At 37.4% G+C, this 21210-nt stretch overlaps 1 protein-coding gene across 2 annotated transcripts in view; it reads right to left on the bottom strand.

The window, feature by feature from the left end:
• Window positions 1–1764: 1764 nt before the first annotated feature.
• The window catches only part of il1rapl2 (interleukin 1 receptor accessory protein-like 2), a 241002-nt gene continuing 221556 nt past the window's right edge, over window positions 1765–21210 (bottom strand). Inside the window, exons 10-19 of one of the 2 annotated variants that reach the window (XM_087799600.1) lie at window positions 16515–16655; window positions 15320–15380; window positions 13755–13864; window positions 9516–9661; window positions 9138–9215; window positions 8924–9040; window positions 6765–6887; window positions 3687–3926; window positions 3569–3599; window positions 1765–3336 (exon numbers count right to left, since the gene is read on the bottom strand). In XM_087799600.1, the coding sequence (XP_087655726.1) occupies window positions 3248–3336; window positions 3569–3599; window positions 3687–3926; window positions 6765–6887; window positions 8924–9040; window positions 9138–9215; window positions 9516–9661; window positions 13755–13864; window positions 15320–15380; window positions 16515–16655 (1136 nt within the window). In that variant the 3' untranslated portion in view covers window positions 1765–3247. The remainder of the gene's footprint in view (window positions 3337–3568; window positions 3600–3686; window positions 3927–6764; window positions 6888–8923; window positions 9041–9137; window positions 9216–9515; window positions 9662–13754; window positions 13865–15319; window positions 15381–16514; window positions 16656–21210) is intronic. The other variant, XM_087799601.1, reaches the window with a different exon arrangement.

The raw sequence follows: 21210 nt of genomic DNA, 5'->3' as shown, positions 1-21210 counted from the left end.
TACATCATTTGGATATATTAGAATTCTGCATTTAGGACTTTATGTCTCAATATTACTGTATGAATCAGCTGTGTTTTGTCTACTGAATGGGTCTTTGTTCTGTTTTGATTGGCCAAGGGATCAAGGCACTTCGAAGCCTTCTCTCTATTTTGTATATTGATTGATCACTAATAAAAGGTTATAAGGTAATGTTGCTTTAAGGGAAGTATTTCAGCTCTTTTTTGTTTTTCATTTATAAAACATGCTGAAACAGGTTGGTAGTGTATGCAATAATGAACACACATCCTGACATTTTCTTTTTCCTGAAAATCTGTGGAAGCGTCATGTTCATGACAGTATTTTTAGCATGTTTTCTTTTTGCTCCAAACCAAGAAGCTCCGACTCTTTTCTCCTGTTGAAGGTTGTACACACAGTGTCCATTGTTCCTTCATAGTATAACAGGGAACATAAGAAACAGTCTACAAAACTTGTTGAATTTGCAACAGGCATTCACAACCAATACTTATGAATCAAGGCATGAAATGAAAACCATACCTGTATCATGAGTGTGTAGAACATTGGAAACACATGGGTGAGACAGCAGGAATCCCAAATATTAAAAACAACTCATATAGTCTTTATTTGTTTTCATTTAAATTATTTAACCAATATATCCAAAGAATAGTAAAATAGTCAAAAGACAACCACTATACTTTATATTGCCATAGAATGTAACAACTTAAAAATCATTTGTGCATTCACTCATTGGTTCTATTAAGACTATTTTTTGCAACAAAAAAGTCCAAGCTCTCTTTTGTTAAATATTGTATTGTTAAAGTTCACATATAAGACTGTAGTCTAGCTGAGATACCTCCAGATGACTCGTGTGACGCTGTTTGAGTGTTTTGTTAGAAACATCCATCTCTCCATCCATCCGTCTGTTCATTCGTCTAACTGTCCGTTCATCTGTCCCTCTGTCCCTCTGTCCAGCCAACCAGCTCACCGGGACTAATCCATGGATGGAACATATATCTCTATCTTTATTATTGTTAACATCTTATATAAGTCAAATCATTGTGTTTTCATTTGATGTTAAATGATGAAGGATTTAAGAATTGCCCATTAGAAGATTCTCACTAGCACACCCATTAATCCAAGATACATTTATTTTCATGATTTCAGATTATACAGTCCTTAACCCTTACATATCTCTTTCAGTTTACACTCACTTTTCAAAGTGATTTAATGAGTCTCACATTGAAAGCTGATATATTATATCAGTTTTTTATCCTAGATTTGACCTCAAAGCTGGGGCGTAAACTGTAAATTATATCATTTTATTTTTTATAATGACCCAAACTTTATGAATAAATCAAATGATAAAGTGCCCAGTTTGTATCTCAATATGTACACTCACTTAACTGTTCAGCCTATGTGAATCCCCCAACCCCAACTATTGTATATATTGGAAAATAACAGGTAAAACATCTACCTTCATAGAAGCATGATGTTTTCCATCTTAAAATATATCCATCCACCAATTAGTCCTCAATTCATCAATTATCCAACCAACCAACTATCTACACATCAGTCCATCCATCCATCCATCCATCCATCCATCCATCCATCCATCCATCCATCCATCCATCCATCCATCCATCCATCCATCCATCCATCCATCCATCCATCCATCCATCCATCCATCCATCCATCCATCCATCCATCCATCCATCCATCCATCCATCCATCCATCCATCCATCCATCCATCCATCCATCCATCCATCCATACATGATACTAAATAAAAAACAAAGAATTCTAAAGTTATGGAATCTGTACAGAGATTATACTAACAAACAAAACAAAACATAAAAAACAATCCTGATGAAAATACAGTCACCAAACTTCTAAAGGATACGACTCTTTGATTCAAACTGAAAAAAATAAATAATTGTAAAATATTTCTTTCCAAACATTTCATTTTCTATTTGCTCTGAAGTTAAATTCATAAGCATACGGAACACAAATATTAACATAGAACACTCGACCTTCGTGTAAAAGGCTGCAACAAAAGTGTCATTAAATCTTTTCTGAAAATCTGTTTGACTTTTTTTGTATTCCAACGGGAGGTCATGCTAAGAAAAAGGTCCTCAGAGCCTTAATCTCGATGGTAAATGTTGGGTAGTTGGCTGACTTGATTATGTACCAGCTGGTTTACAGGTTAACTGCATTAAAGGCAATGAGCAATTTTATTCTAGTATTTCCTCGTGTTTGTACTGTGTTGATTAAAGTCGAGCTGAAATAGAACTCCTGTCACATCCTCAGTCATCTCAGCATCCTTTCGTGAGGAAATATAAGTGAAAATGAGGAAGTAATTATCAAACGGCTGTGACTTTTACTGTAATACTAATATTTATATATCCCATTATAAAAATATTTTTCTTGTAAAACTAAAAATGCGCCATGCTCATGTCAACTAGAACTAAAACTATCATGACATGCGATCAATCTTTATTTAGCAGCCACACTGAGCTAAGATGCTTCTGTGATGAAGAGCACCTCAGTAGACTTTGTTTGCTGAGCTCTACCTTTCTCATTCTACAAGCGTTGGACAAACTAATCAGTGGAAATTTTGATTTTTCCAGGCATTTCTTGGAGAAAAACCTTTTGGTTGTAATCGGGTTCCACTTGTTCCAGAATAATTCCACCATCAATGATCAATGACTTCATTTTACAGCTCGACTTTAACAGCATCGCTCGTTGAAATCTTATATGGAGCAACATTCCAGTGGTCAAGAGCTCAACCTTTTCATAGTCATATAGTTAATGTTAAAAAGGCAAAGCTCTCACTTAAGTACACCTCAAACTTCTTATTCCCCAAAGTACAGAGCTGATTTGTGTTAGTAGTGTCCGGAGTACAGTGTGATCCTGGCCAATTAGCCATTTTCCACCCCTGCAGTTTAGTCTCACTGGAGTCAATAGCCAGTAGAAAATTTCATTAACTCTTTCCGATGCTTGTTGCAATCCGTCTGTTGGTCTTGCAAGGTTTGTCGTCCCGATAGATGAGAAATTTCCAGTTGGCCTTGAAACATGTTGCAGCCACTCCCTCCGTCCACTGTGTGACGTGGCCTCCTGGGAGTCTTTTAGCAGTTTTAGAGTCACAAATGGAGAATCCGATCCTTTGTCCCATTCATAAACAGCTCGGCATCACCATCAAGTTCAAAACACAAATCTCTCAATACAGTGTCACTCTGTCCTTCTACCAGATATCAGAGCTTAGTTCTCTGCTGGTGAGCGGTACAAATGTGCTGTTCAGATGATGATCTGGCTTCTTCCCAAGCGTACTGCTCTGCGAGACCTGAAAAACACAAAACAAGTATTTACCATCTCTGAATTACACAAATCTAGAGTTTTATACAGACAAACGGTTTTCCCAGAAACACAAGACAATGACGGTGCATGCTAATGCTTCAGATCGAATCCTGACATGACAGAACCGTTCACTACTCCCCAGTCGGTGAGAATGACATAGATAGTCAAGGATGATATGGAGAAAATAATTGAAGTCTATTTGTTTTAACCAAACAGACCTCTTCTTCCAAAGTCACCTGCTCTGAACCCCTAGAGAGAGAAGAGGGGTTTATTTCAACTCTTGTGGGTCCTACGATTCAACTCGAGACACAAACGCTTTCCTTCTTTTCCCCCTACCTGTCCGTTTAGAAGTGTCATGGGTATATTGCAGTAAACATGGCGTCCCCCATGGCCCAGGGTGGAGAACTGCATGGTGGAAGCCGGAGGGAGAGGCGGTGAAAGGGAGGGAGGCTGCGTTGGGAGGTGAAATTCGTAGCTACGGCAGAAATTTCTCATCTGGGCTGCAGTGGCCATGTGACCCCCTCCCAGTGGCAAAGTCATCTGGTTGTAGTCAGGAATCTCCGTTGCCAAGGCAACCTGTAGAGGAAGGAAAGTACAAACACTTTTACACTTTTTACATAGATGGTAGTAGTTATGATTAAATGAACTGTGGATGTAGACCAACAACATTGTCATGCAAAGTATTTAGTATTGTCTTTTAGTTAAAAGGGAAAAATATTAAAGTGTAACATTATTATTTTCCTCATTCTAACGTTTGATATAATGTAATGTTTAATTATTAATATTTATTGTGCCATCCCTTCACTTCATGTGGTGTACACCCACAAACCAGCTGCTGAAAGGGCTTCACGGTGGCTCTGGTCAAGGAGGAGGGACACGTGGCTTAGTGCACTACAAGTCGGGGCCTGATCACTCCCGACAAAACACATTACATCACCCATGTTGTGTCTTGGTTCCACCACAATCCAGTGTGGCATTTCCATTTACGTTTAGGAAAGGCTGGAAGAAGACATTGAACGTTTGCTGTCAACTGAAGAGACAGTGGACTGCCCGGAGAGACAGCAACTGCAGAGATGGATCTTGGTAACGACCAACGCTGTTCAACAATTGACTAGTGCAGTCTGCAAATGTGGCAAGGTCTGCAGATACACAACAGGTCTTAAAATACAGTACACCACACAAAGTCGGGACTTTCTAAGGAAGCTTGTAATGCAATGCACAGTATGCATGTACAGTGCAGCAGAATATCTAGGCCACATAACAAAGTTCCCAGATCCTCCAAGCACCACAAGGTGCACCCCAAAGCCCACCATCAGAGGTGTGCCATTTATTGTGGCCTGTTGCCAACAAATAGGCTCTGGAGAAACGTTTTGATGCAGCCAACAGGCTGGTCAAACAATGAGCTTGTTAATAATCAGCATAGCTTCAGACAGGTTTGGTGTCAAGACCTCTACTGAAGGATCTATTTCAAATCAACGTGAGGTCAAGGCTAAACTCAGGAAAGAGTTGAGGACAATAAGAAGCCAGCAGAGAAAGGCAAGCAAGAAGGGGAAGGCAGCCCTGAAAGAACTTAGAGCTGTGGAGAGGAAGAGGCTAATCATCCTTTGGCGTTCATTCTGAGTAGCGAAGGAAGATTGGCAAGGAGAGGGCACACAAACGCACTCCCTTAATTGAAAATCAATTCGGGTTCACAAATAAACTGCTAAGAGAGAAAAGCAGTAGCCAACACTCATTTCCTGAGGAGGGTATTAACTACTACATCAGCAACATACATACAACATAAAGCGAAGTCAGAGAGCTGGGTCACTCTGCAGCCCTCATATGCAGACCTGAACCTAGCACCCTCTTTAACATCAACTGGATTTGCAAGGAGGAGAATGCAAGTAACATTGAGCAGTTCAGGACAATCTCCCTCCATAGTGTCGAGTGTAAAAACCATCTTCAAGATTGTTTTCAATCGCCTGTTAGAATTTCTTCTCAAGAACACCTACATAAACACCTTGGTGCAGAAGGGAGGAGTCCCAGGGGTTTCAGGTTGTATTGAACACACAGGGCTGGTGATGCAGGTGGTCAGAGAGGCACAGAAAAGCAGAGGAAACTTGGCAGGGCTATAGCTGGACCTTGCCAATGCTTATGGATCAATAACACACAAACTGGTGGAATTGGCCCTTAGCAGATACCACGTCCCAGAGAAATCTTATCCTTGACTACTATATCAAGGTTAGTCTGAGGGTGTCCCCTAGGAGTTTAACATCGGAGTGGCATTGTCTTAAAAAGGGCATTATTATTTGCTGCACAATCTCTGTGTCTCTGTTTGCAATGGCCATGAACATGCTAGTAAAGTGAGTGGAAGTGGAACGCAGAGGTCAAATCTCCAGATCTGACAAATGACAACCAACGATTAGAGCCTTCATGGACAATCTCACTGTGCTCAACCTTTTGGCAAAAAGGCTTCAAGCCTGTAAAATCCAGGTCCTTAGTCTTACAGAAAGGAAAACCTTCTGACCATTTCCTCTTTAAAAGCCTGGACAAGCTCTTCAATGACAATCTGAAGGACACTGCTCCACAGCAGGGCACCAGCGATGACCGCCACACATGGCTGTCTGCCAGTCAGGACTTCCTGGCAAGTTTAAGGCCTGGATCTACCAGCATGGCACCCTTCATTGTCTCGTCTTGCCATTGTTGCTTGACAAAGTGACACCGCTTTGAGTGGATTTCCGCGCAGGTGTCTGGGCCTACCACTAAGTCCAAGCACCATTGCTCTCTTCAGCCATCAGCTTCCCTTATCATCTTATGTCCAGCAGAAGAGTTCAAGGCCAAGGCATTTTCTCATTAGTATTTTCTATTATTTACGTAACTCTTTGACCCCTGCATAGTGTCTTTGTGTCCACCTGTTTATTTCTTCACATTTTCGGCTGACCTCCCTTCTAGGCTGCTTCCTGTCCTGTCAAACTAAGTGTACTCACACTAAAGCAAATGTGCCATACTTATAAACGATTGGTCACAGTCTGGATTCTATACAGCCAACAGGTTGTAAGAATCAGCATAGTCATTTTGCAAGTGGCTAGCTTTGAGTAGAAGCAGAAGGGACGACCAATATTTAGGTAAGAGGCAGTACTTAGAGCAGATAACAACTGTTAACCTAATGTGTGCCACAGTCATTGAAAAATTCTACAGACAGTGGTTGTATTTGATAGTTACTACACTTTATCAGCTTGTTATATTGATAGCGATGCAAATGTCACATGCAGTTGAGTACACAAAAATAACCCCCTACCGCAGAATGCATTTAATCTGTTAAATATTTGTAGTTTCACTTCTCATACAGTAAATCTTGGTCACATTATCTGTAAAAATAAATCACCCCCTACATAAGGTAGACGAAACAAAAATATGCAGAACTTGATGACAGACCTGGTGATGTCCATGGCGACTGTCATTGTTGGGCATCAAAGACGCAGAGGTGGTTGTCATGGCAATAGTGGAGACAGTGGTCTGGAGGTCACCAAAGAGACCCTGTTCGCCAGAGTCCATCACCTATAATCAAAGAAAAATAAATGTATGAAAGGTTTATTATTTTGTATCCTTCATATCTCTATTTTGATTCTGAATTGAAGTTAGTGGTTTATGCGTTTTCTCATCATCTTAAATAGTCCAGTCAAAATTGAAAAAAAATAATAAATCGTTTAAAAATAACAATGAAAGTCCCATCCAAGGTTGAAGATCTTGGCACCGTTAAGATTTTCTAGATACACCTGAATGATATTCAATTTCACTTAACATGATGGATTCTTTCTGGGTTTCAGGTTTGTGTGCAATTTTTCAAAAAGTTTGGAACGCTGTTTCTTAACCCCTGAATTAAAGAAGCACTTCACTTGGTTTTGGCTTTGTACCAGGTTGTATTGAGAAAGGTCAACAGAAAGATATACAATTCCTGTAAACACAAAGATAAATAAATCCGGTGAAGTTTGGTGATGGGTTGCTTAATATACTATTTTGTATTTCTAATATAGAAATATGAATGAATGATGAATACAATTTTAAAGTATATATTTTATTGAGTATTGTTTCGATTGTTTAAGCGCTTTGTGACCCATGGTCTGGAAAAGCGCTATATCAATACAAATGACTTACTTACTTACATTGCTCTCAATATAAATGACTTACTGACTGATGCTAAGAGATGAAAAATATGAAAATATGCATAATGTTGGTTGGTTTTTCATGTAAAAAAAAAAGGGTGCTAGATATTACTTTTAGGCTTTGTGAGCAAATGTAAAATCTTCATCAGAAATTGTTTCCTCTTCTTGAACCACAGAAGCTACTTTGGTCCTCTCATTATTAATCGGGAAATAAATCCGACTTCTACAGGACCTCTAGGCTGTATGATCTACATCATCCCAGCAGGAAATATCTCATGACAAAAGTCACTGTTAAACACCAATTTTAACAACTGCTACTACATAAGCTGCCTAATCAAGTTGATTAAAGATTCATTTGCGCAGTTCAAATACGCCATGGAGACTTTCTCCAGGCACTGTGCTAACAAAACAGCATTTTTAAAACAGTTTTTAATTAAAACGACTGGGTAGCGGGGCAGTAGAACATGATGGAAGATTGCATTAAGATCATATTGCTTTGTTTTTAACATATTGCAAAGAACTTCAATTAAGATGGTAGACTCTCAAAGCATAAGACAATGTGAATAGAAATAATAAAAGTGCTCTTACTCATCACCTAACAATATGTTTGGAAGTTCTTGCAAATATGTTTTAAACCAATATTCTGTAATGGACATTAGAAATATATTTTCTATTAAATATCTACATTAATAATATTGTAATTATTTGTAATAAACAAACAAAAACCCCATTAGATTCTTGTTATTGTTTTTTGTTTCTACACATACATACTACACAAAAAAAGCAAAATGTAACGTAAAGTAAAGAATATATATATATATATTTTTTCTTTCAGAGCATCTCGTCATGTCGTGTTACGGCATTTACACTATTGTCCAGCAACCCTGTTACAACAAAGCTAATGAGAAAAGAACCAGTGGTGGCTAGTAGTAGTGATGGGCTGAAGAAGCTTCATGAAGCAGTGTCATGTGTTTTAGAGGTCAGTAGGTGGCGCCATCAGTTTAAAAATAATGTGATGTTTCATTAGAACAGTTTTTCAAAAAGAAGAAAACTGGTGCAGAGACCGTCATCTGGTGGGCTCCGAAAATAATGACACTGCTAGTGCTGATGATGAGATTTTGCAGCACTAATCAGATACCTAACTAATCTATGTTGGTAACAAGTACATTTCTGAAAATAAATACACACACTAAAAACATATATATCAGGCTATATGAAGTTATTGCCGCAGTAGGATAATATTTTAATAAAGGTCAAATATATGCAAATACAGGCCAAAAAAAACCCAAAAGTCCTCATCACCTATACAGATTTAATTCACAGTCACCTGCAATACAACACAGTAATGATAGACGCGTGCTGTTGTTTAATGAGCCCGATTCATTATCACAGAACACCTGAGCAATATTTAATCAGTAACAGTTTCCTTACTTGTCGTCTCGACAATGTCTCTCTGCGTTTTGCTGGCATCTCATACACCACCCGTTTCCAAAACTTGGAGGACAGCTCATTGCTCTTGGGGCCCCTCCACTTAATAATGGATAAAACCTGGGGAGGAGAGATGAGTGTTTTTTTTTTACCTTGTCTAATGATATGGATCACACAATTAACATCCTCCCCCATCCCTCCATTTATCTCCCCGTACCTTGATGGTGTGTTTCAGTGCTTCCACCTCTTGGTAGTTGATGACATTCTTCAGGTTTGTGCACTCTATCATTATCACCTGAGTGCACAGAGATCAGCAGTTACTTCACTTCATGATGTGGAGCAAACTTCCACAACACATTTTTAACATAATATTAGAAGAAATGACCTGCTTTGCTTATATTTATCTCCAAGATAAAGGTATAAATGTTACATTTAGACTTTTCCACTCACAGATTGCATGTGTTGGTATGAAAAATGCTACATTTCCGAGCTCTCAGTGATTTTTTTTTGGGATGAAGTCATTTAGATCGCTTTGAAATAGACTCATTTAGGGAGATGATCATGTCTAAATGACAAATGATGAAGCTGCAGGTACCTTGATCTCCCCGGTAACCAGCATGGAGTGGAGGCGAGTCTCAATCTGGAAGATACTCCAGCCTCTTTTGGCGACAAACTCCGGGGTCAGAACGATGATCAAGCGCCTGCTTTGCTCGACGCTGCGAGCCAAATCCTCAATGTACGCTGAGGGAGGGAAAGAAGATGACAATCTCAACATTCATCTGAATATATATATAGGCAGGTGATTATTGCTGCACGTACAGGTTTTGGACCAAATTAGGGGATGAGGCACTGCAATGTCACTTTTCTCCATGATTAAGCTAATTAATTTCTCTAAAGGAGAAATAGTTCTGACTCGGTGTCAGAAGGACGAGGTAAAGTACTTTGTCAAACATGAAGCAGACTTCTCCTTGACCAGAGGGACATGTTTTTTTTTTTTTTCTTAAATCTGTTGTTTCATGGTTCATTCAAAACAAAATGATTCCATCTAAAAAATAAAAGCTGGCCTGGGAGTTAAAGCACAGTAGCTGTTAAAAAATAACACTTCCCTTCATTGCTATACACTGTTCTCACCATTTGTTATGGACAATCAAAAATATAATATAAGAATAATCTATCAGAATTACATGTTTTCCAATGCTATGGGTGTGTCTCTCTCAGACTATTGGAATACTTCCACACTGCACAAATGTTAATGTGTTTTATTTTCTTCCAGTGGCTGAATCTTTGGTTCATCTACTGTTTAAAAAACTTCTTCCCAGCCCTCTCTCTAAAAAAGTGTTACAACAACAGTAACAAAATATGAAAATTAAATTATTATTATTTTTTACAATATTTCTACTGGTATCATCAAGCTAGACATTTGATTGACAGCTGTATAAAGCGAAGGAACTGTGAGTGCGAGCACTTCTGACAGCGCAGTGAAGTCAGCTTTTAAAGTGGCATCTGTGTTCTGCTGATGTCGGCGTTTTTAATTCGAACCCCCTGCGTGAAGAAAAGGAGGTGACGACGCTTGATAGGATGTTAAACATGAGTGACAGGATTCGGATGAATTGACTGTCTCTCTTTTTAAGTATAGGCCAGTGTGGATACAGCATATGTCAAAGACTTACAGGTCAATCAAACTGAGACCCAATATAACATTTCAGATGATTATGCTTGGTAAATGCTACATTTTAATAGGTAAATTGACCCAAATGGACATGACACCATCATTACTTGTCAATCATATAAAGCTAGAACCATAAGATGTACCTGCACATGATATACATCAACATGTGCATGGGTTATTGTTTAAATAAATACTACTTATAAAGGTTTTACCATATAAATGGGTAGGTAAATTCATGCCTGCTGGTTTGAGGCTGCCAGACTTTGAGATGTTTTGACAACATAATTCATATAGAAACATTTTATTTGTTATTTTTTTCACCTTGTGATGGTCTGATGAAGCTTCATGAATCAGTGTCATCATTTTCAGAGCCCACTAGATGGCGGTCTCTGCACTGATTTCCTTTCCATGAAGCTTCATCAGCCCATTACTATTAAAAGGTCAATGCTCAAAATATCTGACCTTAAAACTTCAATTAAAAGTGCAGCACCTTCACTGACTCTATCATCGGCGAACAGCAGGACACAAGTTTTTGTCAGTAGAGATAAGTTTGATACCAAGAATGTTTCTCTTCTTTTTGACAGACCAATAATAGCTACTAATGATTTGTTTGTGACAACCTTGTGATACCTTTTGCTTTGAACCCAGGTCCTCGAGCCGGCTCATTATTTCAGAAATGTATACAGAGAGGAAAGAAAGTCAGACCTCCTTGCTCTATACATCTCTTCCCCCTCACAGTAAATTCACCTCCTCTCCAAATTAACGTCACAGACTCGACAACAACACGCTGCAATTTCATGCTCGATTTCAGAGGTACAAATAGAACAGAAAATCAGCCAGAAAGTGCATCTGAAACACTTTCTTCATCTCCGCTGTATGGATTTTCTCTGTGGCTTTTTATTCTGTCCCAGCCATATTTTAGGATTATGCGAATCAATTAAAAAGAACAAACTACCTTAATGCCTTTTATCTAGAACTGCAATTGTTCTGTCGCTCTTTAATTCAATTCTAATGGAGCAGATAATTAAAAGGTGTCTTCAGGGTTGTGTTAATGTGTCATCCTGCCTTTTTTGTGTAATTTTAACTTGCCCTTTTGTACGTTAACATTTTTTTTCTGAATGTTTCCAGGCCACAGAGGAAGATATGAATTTGGGGAGGGAAATGACCTTTTTAATTCATTTGAAAGATGAATTGTTTGACCCGGACCCGGTGAAGTAGAGGCCATGTTCTATTTATTGTTAAGTAGAGGCAAATGGTATTCGTCTGGAAATGTTCAATTGTGTTTCCATGCGTAATCTGTATCTGTGTCATTTTTAGGACAAAAGGCAAAAGTTCCCATGCTTGTAGATAATGGCTCCATATTTTATCTACGGTTTGGTTTACTCTGAAAAGACATGGAATGGAATTCTAAGTAGAATCATAATATTGTATCGTTACTAACATGCATAATCATCGGGTAATACTGACTTTAGTATTCCATATAGGTTGCTGATTAAAAAAATATTATCCATTGCTATTGATGAGTTTGTCTAGCAACAACCTCTTTAGCATTCATCTATGAATTGCAATTGAAATAGCTCGTAGAGAAGGAAATAATAACTGAACCAACAGGATTTCAGTGGAGAAACAAACCACATTTTGGTTTAATTGGTTTACATGATTTACTTCTAAATATTTACAAATCAATTCAACACTATGGTTTTCCCCTGTCAGGGTCCGCCAGTGGACTGGTTTGTGTAAGTGTGTTTGAGGTCAGAGTAGTGACAGATAGAGCAATAACTGTATTTCCCCACTTGTTTGACAGCCAGTGACACATATTCCCAAAGTGAAGACAAATGGTGTGTTTGTACCAGCATGTGCCCTCTGTTGGTGTGTTTTTCTGAGTTATATCTTTTTGTTAACCCCTGTGTGTGTGTGTGTGTGTGTGTGTGTGTGTGTGTGTGTGTGTGTGTGTGTGTGTGTGTGTGTGTGTGTGTGTGTGTGTGTGTGTGTGCACGCATGCATATGTGAGTGAAATGTCTTTACTAATTAGCAGATCTAATTTAAAAAAGAACCGCATACATACCAGTAGAGAACCCCTCAGGCCTACTAAGACTATATGCCCAAGAGAAGGCCTGAACAAATGTTTTATGAAAATATTTTAACACTTAATATACTTCTTTACATTTCTCATCAGTATGTTAACCACACAGAATCATCAGTTTGTATTAAGACGACCGGGACCATATTCAATACCAAAATGTGAAGCTAATGTAAATAAAATGTAAAAAGCAGTTGTTCAGTAGTTTGTTCAAGAGTGAGGCTGGCTACAGCAAAACCAGAAGTCACACATCAACCAACCAAAAAAGCACACTTTTAAATAGCATTAATAACATTTTTACAGTCCATTTAAAAAAAAAAGAAAAGTGGTTAACTTTACTGGCAAGTGGTAGTGATGGTCTGATGAAGCTTCATGAAGCAGTGTCATGTTGTTTAGAGGTCAGTAGGTAGCGCCATCAATTTTAAAAATGATGCAATGTTTCATTAGAACAGTTAAAAACAATGGAAAATATTGCAGAGATTGCCATCTAGTGGGCTCTGAAAAACAACCTCACCGCTTCATGAAGCTTCATCAGACCATCACAAGGCAAAGGAAATGTGTATCTTTATTATGGTTTGATGACCAATCTGAGCAGGTACGCCACAAACAACAGAGCCTGCAGAATTCCTTAAGTGTGACCAACGTTATGTCAGCAGAGTGATTAGAGGGGGAGCTTTGAATGGCAATTGAAAGAGTTACATTGAGGCCAGTATAGTGTGGTCATCACTTTCAAAAAACGCCATTTGCTGAAATACCACAAATTATTTAAAAAAGATCAGCTCTCTTGTTATAGTAAAAAGAAAAAAAATGGAATATAAAGGGAGAAGGGTATCAGTGTTTGTGACTGTAAAGCAACTAACAGGCAACATACTGGAGTTGTTTGCTTTTGCAACTGACAACACATACAAGTGGGTCAGCAGTGGATTTGTCTGACAAAGTCAGCCCACGAGCCTAACAGTTCTGCAAAACATCTGCGAGGACAGTCAGTTTGATAAATGTGTACTTTGGCTTGAGCGAATATGTAAAAAAAAGGATTTGGTGGTGATGGCTTTTCATGGTTAACTCTTTGTTAGTTAGTAACTTACTGCTGCTGGGGATCAGATCTCTGTCCGGTAGAAAGAGCTTGAAGCCGTAGTGCTTCTCCAAAACATCTGGAAGAATTTCCAGCGCAAATGTTTCTTCGTCACTGCTTGTCCTGCAGGAGAAATACAACATTTCAAGATTTTAATGAACTCAAACTCCTTCATACTATTTCACCACAACGAAGTATCTACTGAAGACCAAATAACACTAACAGCTCCACAACCTGAATGACAAATAATTAAATACATTGAATCAAGAGAAATCAAAGAGAGATGTATAATCGATTTTGCTTAGATGGAAATGGAAAGTAAGTACAAAGGTAATTAAGTAAAAAAAAACTATTAGTTCACCCAAATTTCAAATTTCACTCATATTCTACTCACCGTCATGTCGACTAAGGGTTGGGATTATTTTCCATTTCTTTTTGGAGTTATAGGCAAAAATGTAATTTAACTAGAAACTTTTATTGCCAGTGTAATATAAGATTAAGCAATAGAAAAACAGAATTGTGCACCAAGGCAACCGTGTCCAAAAAGACCCACAAAAACACATCCAGATATCTACTTGGTGCTCGCCTGTGAGCGATTCCCGTTGATTGTCTGCAGTGGGAATGCCCACAATGTTCGGACTTTACAGACGAGCAGCACAGAGTTATTTGGATGTTTTTAAGTGTGTCTTTATGGACGAAGAAGAAGACAACAATGAATAAGCATTTCTAAAAAATGAACCCTTAATCAACATGAGGGTGATTAGAAAATGACTTGAATTTAAATTTTGGCGGAAGTATCACTTTAATGACTGTTCAGGGTTCTCTCTAAGTTCATTTGGACATGACACTGTTCGTCAACTCCATTTGCATTAAGCACTAGAACAGACTTCATATTAAATGACTCACGTCAAGTCAGGGACTAAAATTATACCTAAATAATGCTTCCTTCGTATCGTGTCAAAGTTTATCACTTGACAACACATCACACAGACAGCAGTGAATAATATAATCTCCTACAGTGAATAGGATGTATATATAATTCATCACACATGCAGGTATTTTGCATGCTGCGCCTTTTGAAGGCACTGCAGCATTAAGTGCACCTGAGGAGATGAATAATTGACAGAGCAGAGAAAATGAGTCTAAAGGAGTCCAGGTATTTTGCTGATTAGCTCATATACAGCTGCCATGATAATGATGGTGATGGTGACGAGTATGCAGTAGTGGTCATGCTCCTTCCCCTCATGTCCCCTCCGTGAACACGTCAAGGAAGCTCAATATCTGCATGAGTCATGACTTTCGGCCGCTTTATTGTAGGACATTTGTTTGATTTTCCAGGACGTAAAGATGTAGATTTTTAAGGCTCCAGGTCAAACTTGTATTCCATGTTTGGATCAGATTTTTAAAATTTGCATTCAATAACATCACACAATTGTTACCATAGTTGCACACACTCAACATATGGAGACAACATTGCTCCATCACAGCAGATGAAATCACATTTCCTCCCCATTATTTTTGGAAGGAGGTTCGATATTACCATAACCTTGAAAATCCACTGAAAATGGCGACACTGACCTGCCAAAAGAGTCCAAGTCTACTTTGGTGTATGACAGGTAGGCGTCATACTCCTTGTTATCTGTGGGGGCGGAAGAAACACAAATCAGTTTTAATGAGTGCACAAGATTACTTTAGTGTGAAGATACACTAATTAGACTGTTTATGTTGCAATAAAGAGAGTCATTGGTGGGAATTAATGACTTCACCTTTAGGTGATTCCATTATTGACAGTTGTAATTCACTGTCGTGCCGTGTTCAACATAATCTCACGTGACTATTAAGATATGTGTGACAACAAGATCCTCACCTGAACATAATTGATAAAGGGTAGGCATAGGTTGGATAAAAACAGTCAGTATAGAACCATTCCTTTTTGCAAATCAAATTTTGAATAGCTCTGTGTCTTTAAACTTGTTTTTTAACAGCATTATGTTGGAAAATGGTTTTGATTTATCTTTTGTTTGCAACATTTTAACAATGATTTAATCCTTAGAAAGACAATAACATCTTCATATTTTGTGCTGTGACTGTTATACGGAGCCGTCGAGGAAAAAAGAAGGAAAGGACTAATAAAAAGTGTAATATAATGGGAAAACCTAAACAAAAGAACATTTTAAAATAAGCTTAATTTTAATTTGATTGTATATAAATTATGTATTTAAATTGATTTTATTTAAATATTTTACATTTTTGTATTTTTTACAATTAAGAAAAAAACAGACACAACTTAAAAAAAGGCTTCATTATCACTATTACATTTATTTTGTAATATTTCCTTTATATATATTTGATTTTAAGAATATGATATAAAAACACTATAGAAAAAATTCAATACCAATAAAAAGAACAAATAAAAGGAATGTAGATTAAAAAAAAATGTTAACAAGCCATATAAACTAGTGATAAAACGGTAAGGTAGCTGTCAGACATGGTCAGTTTCATACTAGTATTAATGTGACCTCATGCAGGCTACATAGATGGAGTCAAAAGGCCGTCTGTAGCCCATAGGCTGCACGTGGCCCAGGTCCGTGCTATAGGCTACACTGTATAAAATTCGCACTTCATTTTTAAAGTCAGTTAATTTTGATGAATAGGATCACAGGTGATTGTAATGGTTGACTTGGGCTTCCTATGATGTTGTTCCAGTCGATGCAACGTCACAGTATTCAATCACAAATAAATATTGAAGACATCTGAAACATGGTAAGCTTACCGTCCTCTGTCTCATCACTGCCAAAGTGTCTCCTGTAGCAGAGCAGAATTTCCAGGTTGTAGCACTTATAAATGGCCGTTAGGACGCCCAGCAGCAGCAAAATCACACCTAGTCCACCAGCCAACTCCAGTCGATACATATCTACAGACACAAGAAAAGGAAAGAGGCAAAGCGTTTTAGTTATTTAGTAATGCCAATCTACAACTTAAGTACATCAGCCATTTATTTTTCCCAGGGGAGTTGGAAGCTTAAAACTACAATAAATCAAATCTAGAAATATAAATCTCATTTCTATTTTACTGATAAAGAAGAGTCGGTAAAAAAAAACTGGTTCAAATGAAAAGTAAAACAAAACAATCCCAACAGTATCTTAAATATATCTTAAGTTAATTATACTTAAACTGTAAAAATGATAAATAAAAAAAGAATAAAACATACAAGGTATGGATGAATACACTACTGGAATTTATATTTTAACGAAAGTGTACTTATTTTTTCAATCAATTAATGAAATATCAATATAATAATTATTGGTTACATTTCTTTCTGTCTATTATGCTGACATATTGCTGTCTCACTGACACAGAGTAACTAAGTAACTAACATTGCTAGTGAATAACAATAAAACAAATAACCAAAGAGACTCATTTAGACTTTATTCCTGCCTCACCAATCTGCTTTGAATTTCATACGCTATTGATACAAACTTTTTGAAATTAAAAGCCATTATTTGTTAGCAATTGTTTTATCTGGACAGCATATGGACAGGCACTCAAGCACATCAGACATTATTGGTTTAAAATTGTGACACAAACACATTGTGAATTCAGCTATGAAAGCCAATTAATTGAGCTGTCACCTCTTATTGTTTAGTTGTAGCACGGGCAAGAATTGAGATTAGCTACATGTTCCTCAAAGGTGTTTGTCAACTGAATATGAGAGTGAGTGTCACGGCACATGGAACAGAGCTTTTCTTAGAGTATGTGAATGTTACAGCAGAGCGAACCATTGATAACCTTGCTGACTTTTGAGGTCGATGGGATCATATTTCAAATTCTACTGACATGACATGAAGAAAATTGTTAGACCGATCAATGAAAATAGTATAAATCAAAACCATTGTGTTGTAAATATTGTTGTGCCTATTCAGGAGACCACAGAGGCAAGAGAAGCAGCGACCAGGATGACAAGGTTAGATCTTGAGATGAAGTTGATGAAGTTTGATTTAATTTCAAACCACGTACAGAATGAAGTTACAAAATGTGACCAGTAGACGTCTCTCCTTGTCCACTACATATAAACATGCACGCACACACGCACAAAAACACAGCAGTGGCAGAGCGACAGAGCGGAGACTGTACAGAGAGAAGGTGTTTATTTGCCAGTTTGAAGCTCCTTTCAAAAATTCAACTATTTTCTCCATTGACTCAGATTGCAGTCAATAGTAGCCAGATTTTTAAAAACTAGTGTTAGATTTACATCCTGTAACTGTTTATATGTATATGTATGTACACTATAATCTCTCACAGATTAACTGAGTTTCAATAAATCATTTTTTCAGATTTAAACTACGGTATGCTTGACAAGTACCAGTGCTGTACTACAGCAAGAACTATGAAATAGGAAGTCGTGGGTTGTAATTTGAGGACAGGAAACCCTGGAGGGTCATTGCCATGCAAGTCACATTTTTTACATCCCTTTATTTATTATTATTATTATTATTATAAATAACAACTACAATAATCATGCACAGGGCAAACACACGTTTTCACAACAAATTTCAGATATTTTACGAATGAATTAAGCGTGGAAATGTGCATGCCTCCTGCCAACTTCAAAGCAGGCGTTCGAGTTTGCAATTACAAGAGTGGATATGAAAGTGAATGCAAGCATCTAAGTTTTTATTTTTTCCCAACAATGTCACAGGCATAATTCTCCTTTGGTGATTATGACCACGTAAATGTGTCGTTTAACTTTCTATTTATGACACTTGGTGCTTGGAAACTGTGGGACATTCAGGACGTCGTATATGATATCAACATGGATCGATTTTCTAAATAAAACACCAGAAAGAGATGATAAGTACTTAAATCTAAAACATTAACGTAATATTAAGATTTAAAAACTTAATCCAATTTAAACTTTTGTTTTCATGTAACTCATTTCTACGTTGTATTCATGCTTGTGTACATATTCCCTTTAAATATTTTTACGTGTATCCCTATAGTTTTAAATCCATAACAATCCTGGATGTTCTATTGTTTAATCTTAGTGTATTTGTTTTCCTTTAACTAATTTCTACTTTGTATTCATCATTGTTTGCTCAACAATATATTTTCAGTTTTCAGCAAGAAACTTCTGAAGTAGTTTGCCGTTTTTTCTTTCATCCCGCTGAATGATTCTGCCGCAGAGCAGATCTTTTCAATGTGATCACCGGGACAGGAAGGGGTGAAGAATAAAATCAAGTCACACTGGATATCCACTATTGTTCACCGCTGTTGTTATAATAACATGTTGTGTAACTGGATCTGTCATGAATGTGAACAGTTGCATTTGCAATTTTGAAACACCTGACCTGTTCATAACGTCCAGGGTGACATTTTGAAAACCACAATTGTCCAGATTACAATGGAAATCTTTAGCATTTTGATGAAGCAGACTCCCCTGTCTTTCTGTCGGCGCCTCCTGCGTCAGCCGCCTTCCCTCTCTCCAGCAACTCTCATCATGGTGGTAGTCGGGGGGGTCAGCTCTTTCTGCTCTGTCAGTTACAATAAGTGATGCCTTGTGTGTGTGGTTGGTGTGTGTCAGGGCGAGTGCACACCGTACATGCATCCATCCATTAACCCGGTTCTTCGCTGGGTGAGGGCACATCTTGATTCAATCACAATCACATACGAGGACACGAAAGGAATCTGCACTAATACAGCCAACTAAGGGGAACATGTGACCCTGTGATATGTGTTCCATATCAGGAGGAGGTGGGATCATCATGTTAGAGAGTTCCCCTATTATAACAAAATGTTGATTTTAGTACACATGAATAAACGGCAACAGTTTCTCCAAAGACTTTGGATGATTGATAATTCTCTACACAGCTTACCTCTCCTTAGTTAGACTTATTAACAACTGAAATATATTGCTCCACAAAAAATGATTCTGCTACAAATATTTGTCTAAATAATATGATAATATTGAATGAGTGACATTTTAGATGAAGATGAAGACAACTGAGCACCAGTCGCTACATTTAAATTGATATATGTTTTTTGCCTTTTAACTCTAAAAGAACACAATAATCTCCGCCCGTAGTTGACATGAGGCTGCGTAGAAAATACAAATACAAATTTGTGAAATTTGTATTTGTATTTATTTTCCAGTGACCAGTATTAGACAGTGTGCGAGAGACAGCATTCTCATTCATACACGAGACCTCGTAAAACTACTCAGTGACATGACACATGTTGAGCAAAGCTCCTTGACATACCACAGGCAAATTGAAATGGCAAAGAAGTTACTAGGGAAACCAGTAAAAAGGAGTAGTTCAAAATGTAAAAAGAAAAATGTATGGTCAAAAATCTATGCATGTTTATATATATGTAAGCATGCATATATATATATATATATATATATATATATATATATATATATATATATATATATATATATATATATGTATATATATATATATGTATATATATATATATATGTATATATATATATATACACTTCCACAGAGAGCCACAGCTCAGTACCAAGATGCAAGAAAATGAGCTCTTTTTCAACTTCATCACAGTTTTTGGGAGCAGGAGAGCAGCTATATGCAGGAGTGCAGCTGATAAAAGATGCAGATGGAAATGTGCTGACAAGCGAACAGAGTGGGTTGAAAGCAGGGAAAAGGTACTTTAAAAATATGATGAATCAAGAAAAAAGGCAAGAAGCAGTTACCTGATGTGGTGAATGAGTAGGTGAGGGTGATGAAGAGTAGGCAGCAATGAAGAAGATGGAGAGTGCAAACGGGACTGATCATATTCCATATGTAGAAGACGTGGGCACTTTACAGGTATTCAGTTTAAGAATGATGGCAGAAAAAGTTCAGGACAATGTATGAAGTTAAGTCCTATGCCTAAGCCTTTTATTTATATTTATTTATTCTGAAGCACTGAATGAGTTTTAATGTGTAATAGTAGTGTACATATAAAGGTATTTGATAGATTTTAACAGACTTAATATGGATGTTATTTTTGTTCATTGTAGACCGTTGGTGTGTGAATTATCCCTCCTAAATAACACACCTGATTGAGTTGAGAGCTATTTTTCTTACCAAAACTTTGCATCGAAAGAGTGAAAAACAGTGCACACTGAAAATTGATAGAAAGCTATAAATCCACTTATCGTAGGTTGAACAAGATGTTTCTCTGTGCTCTATAATAATTGGGTTTGAACCAAATTTAGGCAATTTGAAGGTATTTTAGTGCAAACTTGTAGTGGAAATCTAAATAATCAATTTCAAGTTTCTTCGTAAAAATTGCATTTTGAGGCATATTTGACTGCAGTTGTTGAGGAAAATTCAAAGGTATGCCTAAGACAGTCTATTCTTCTTCTTCCCAATTTGTTATGTTGCGCAATAGTCCGACTACCTTTAAAAGTCACCTCATCATGATGGTGCTCCATTTTTTAGTTATTACTTTAGAAAGTT

The sequence above is a fragment of the Callionymus lyra genome, chromosome 9 (assembly GCF_982586985.1).
Source record: "Callionymus lyra chromosome 9, fCalLyr1.hap1.1, whole genome shotgun sequence".
In the NCBI taxonomy this organism is placed as follows: domain Eukaryota; kingdom Metazoa; phylum Chordata; class Actinopteri; order Syngnathiformes; family Callionymidae; genus Callionymus; species Callionymus lyra.
This window is presented reverse-complemented; position numbering and strand designations above follow the sequence as displayed.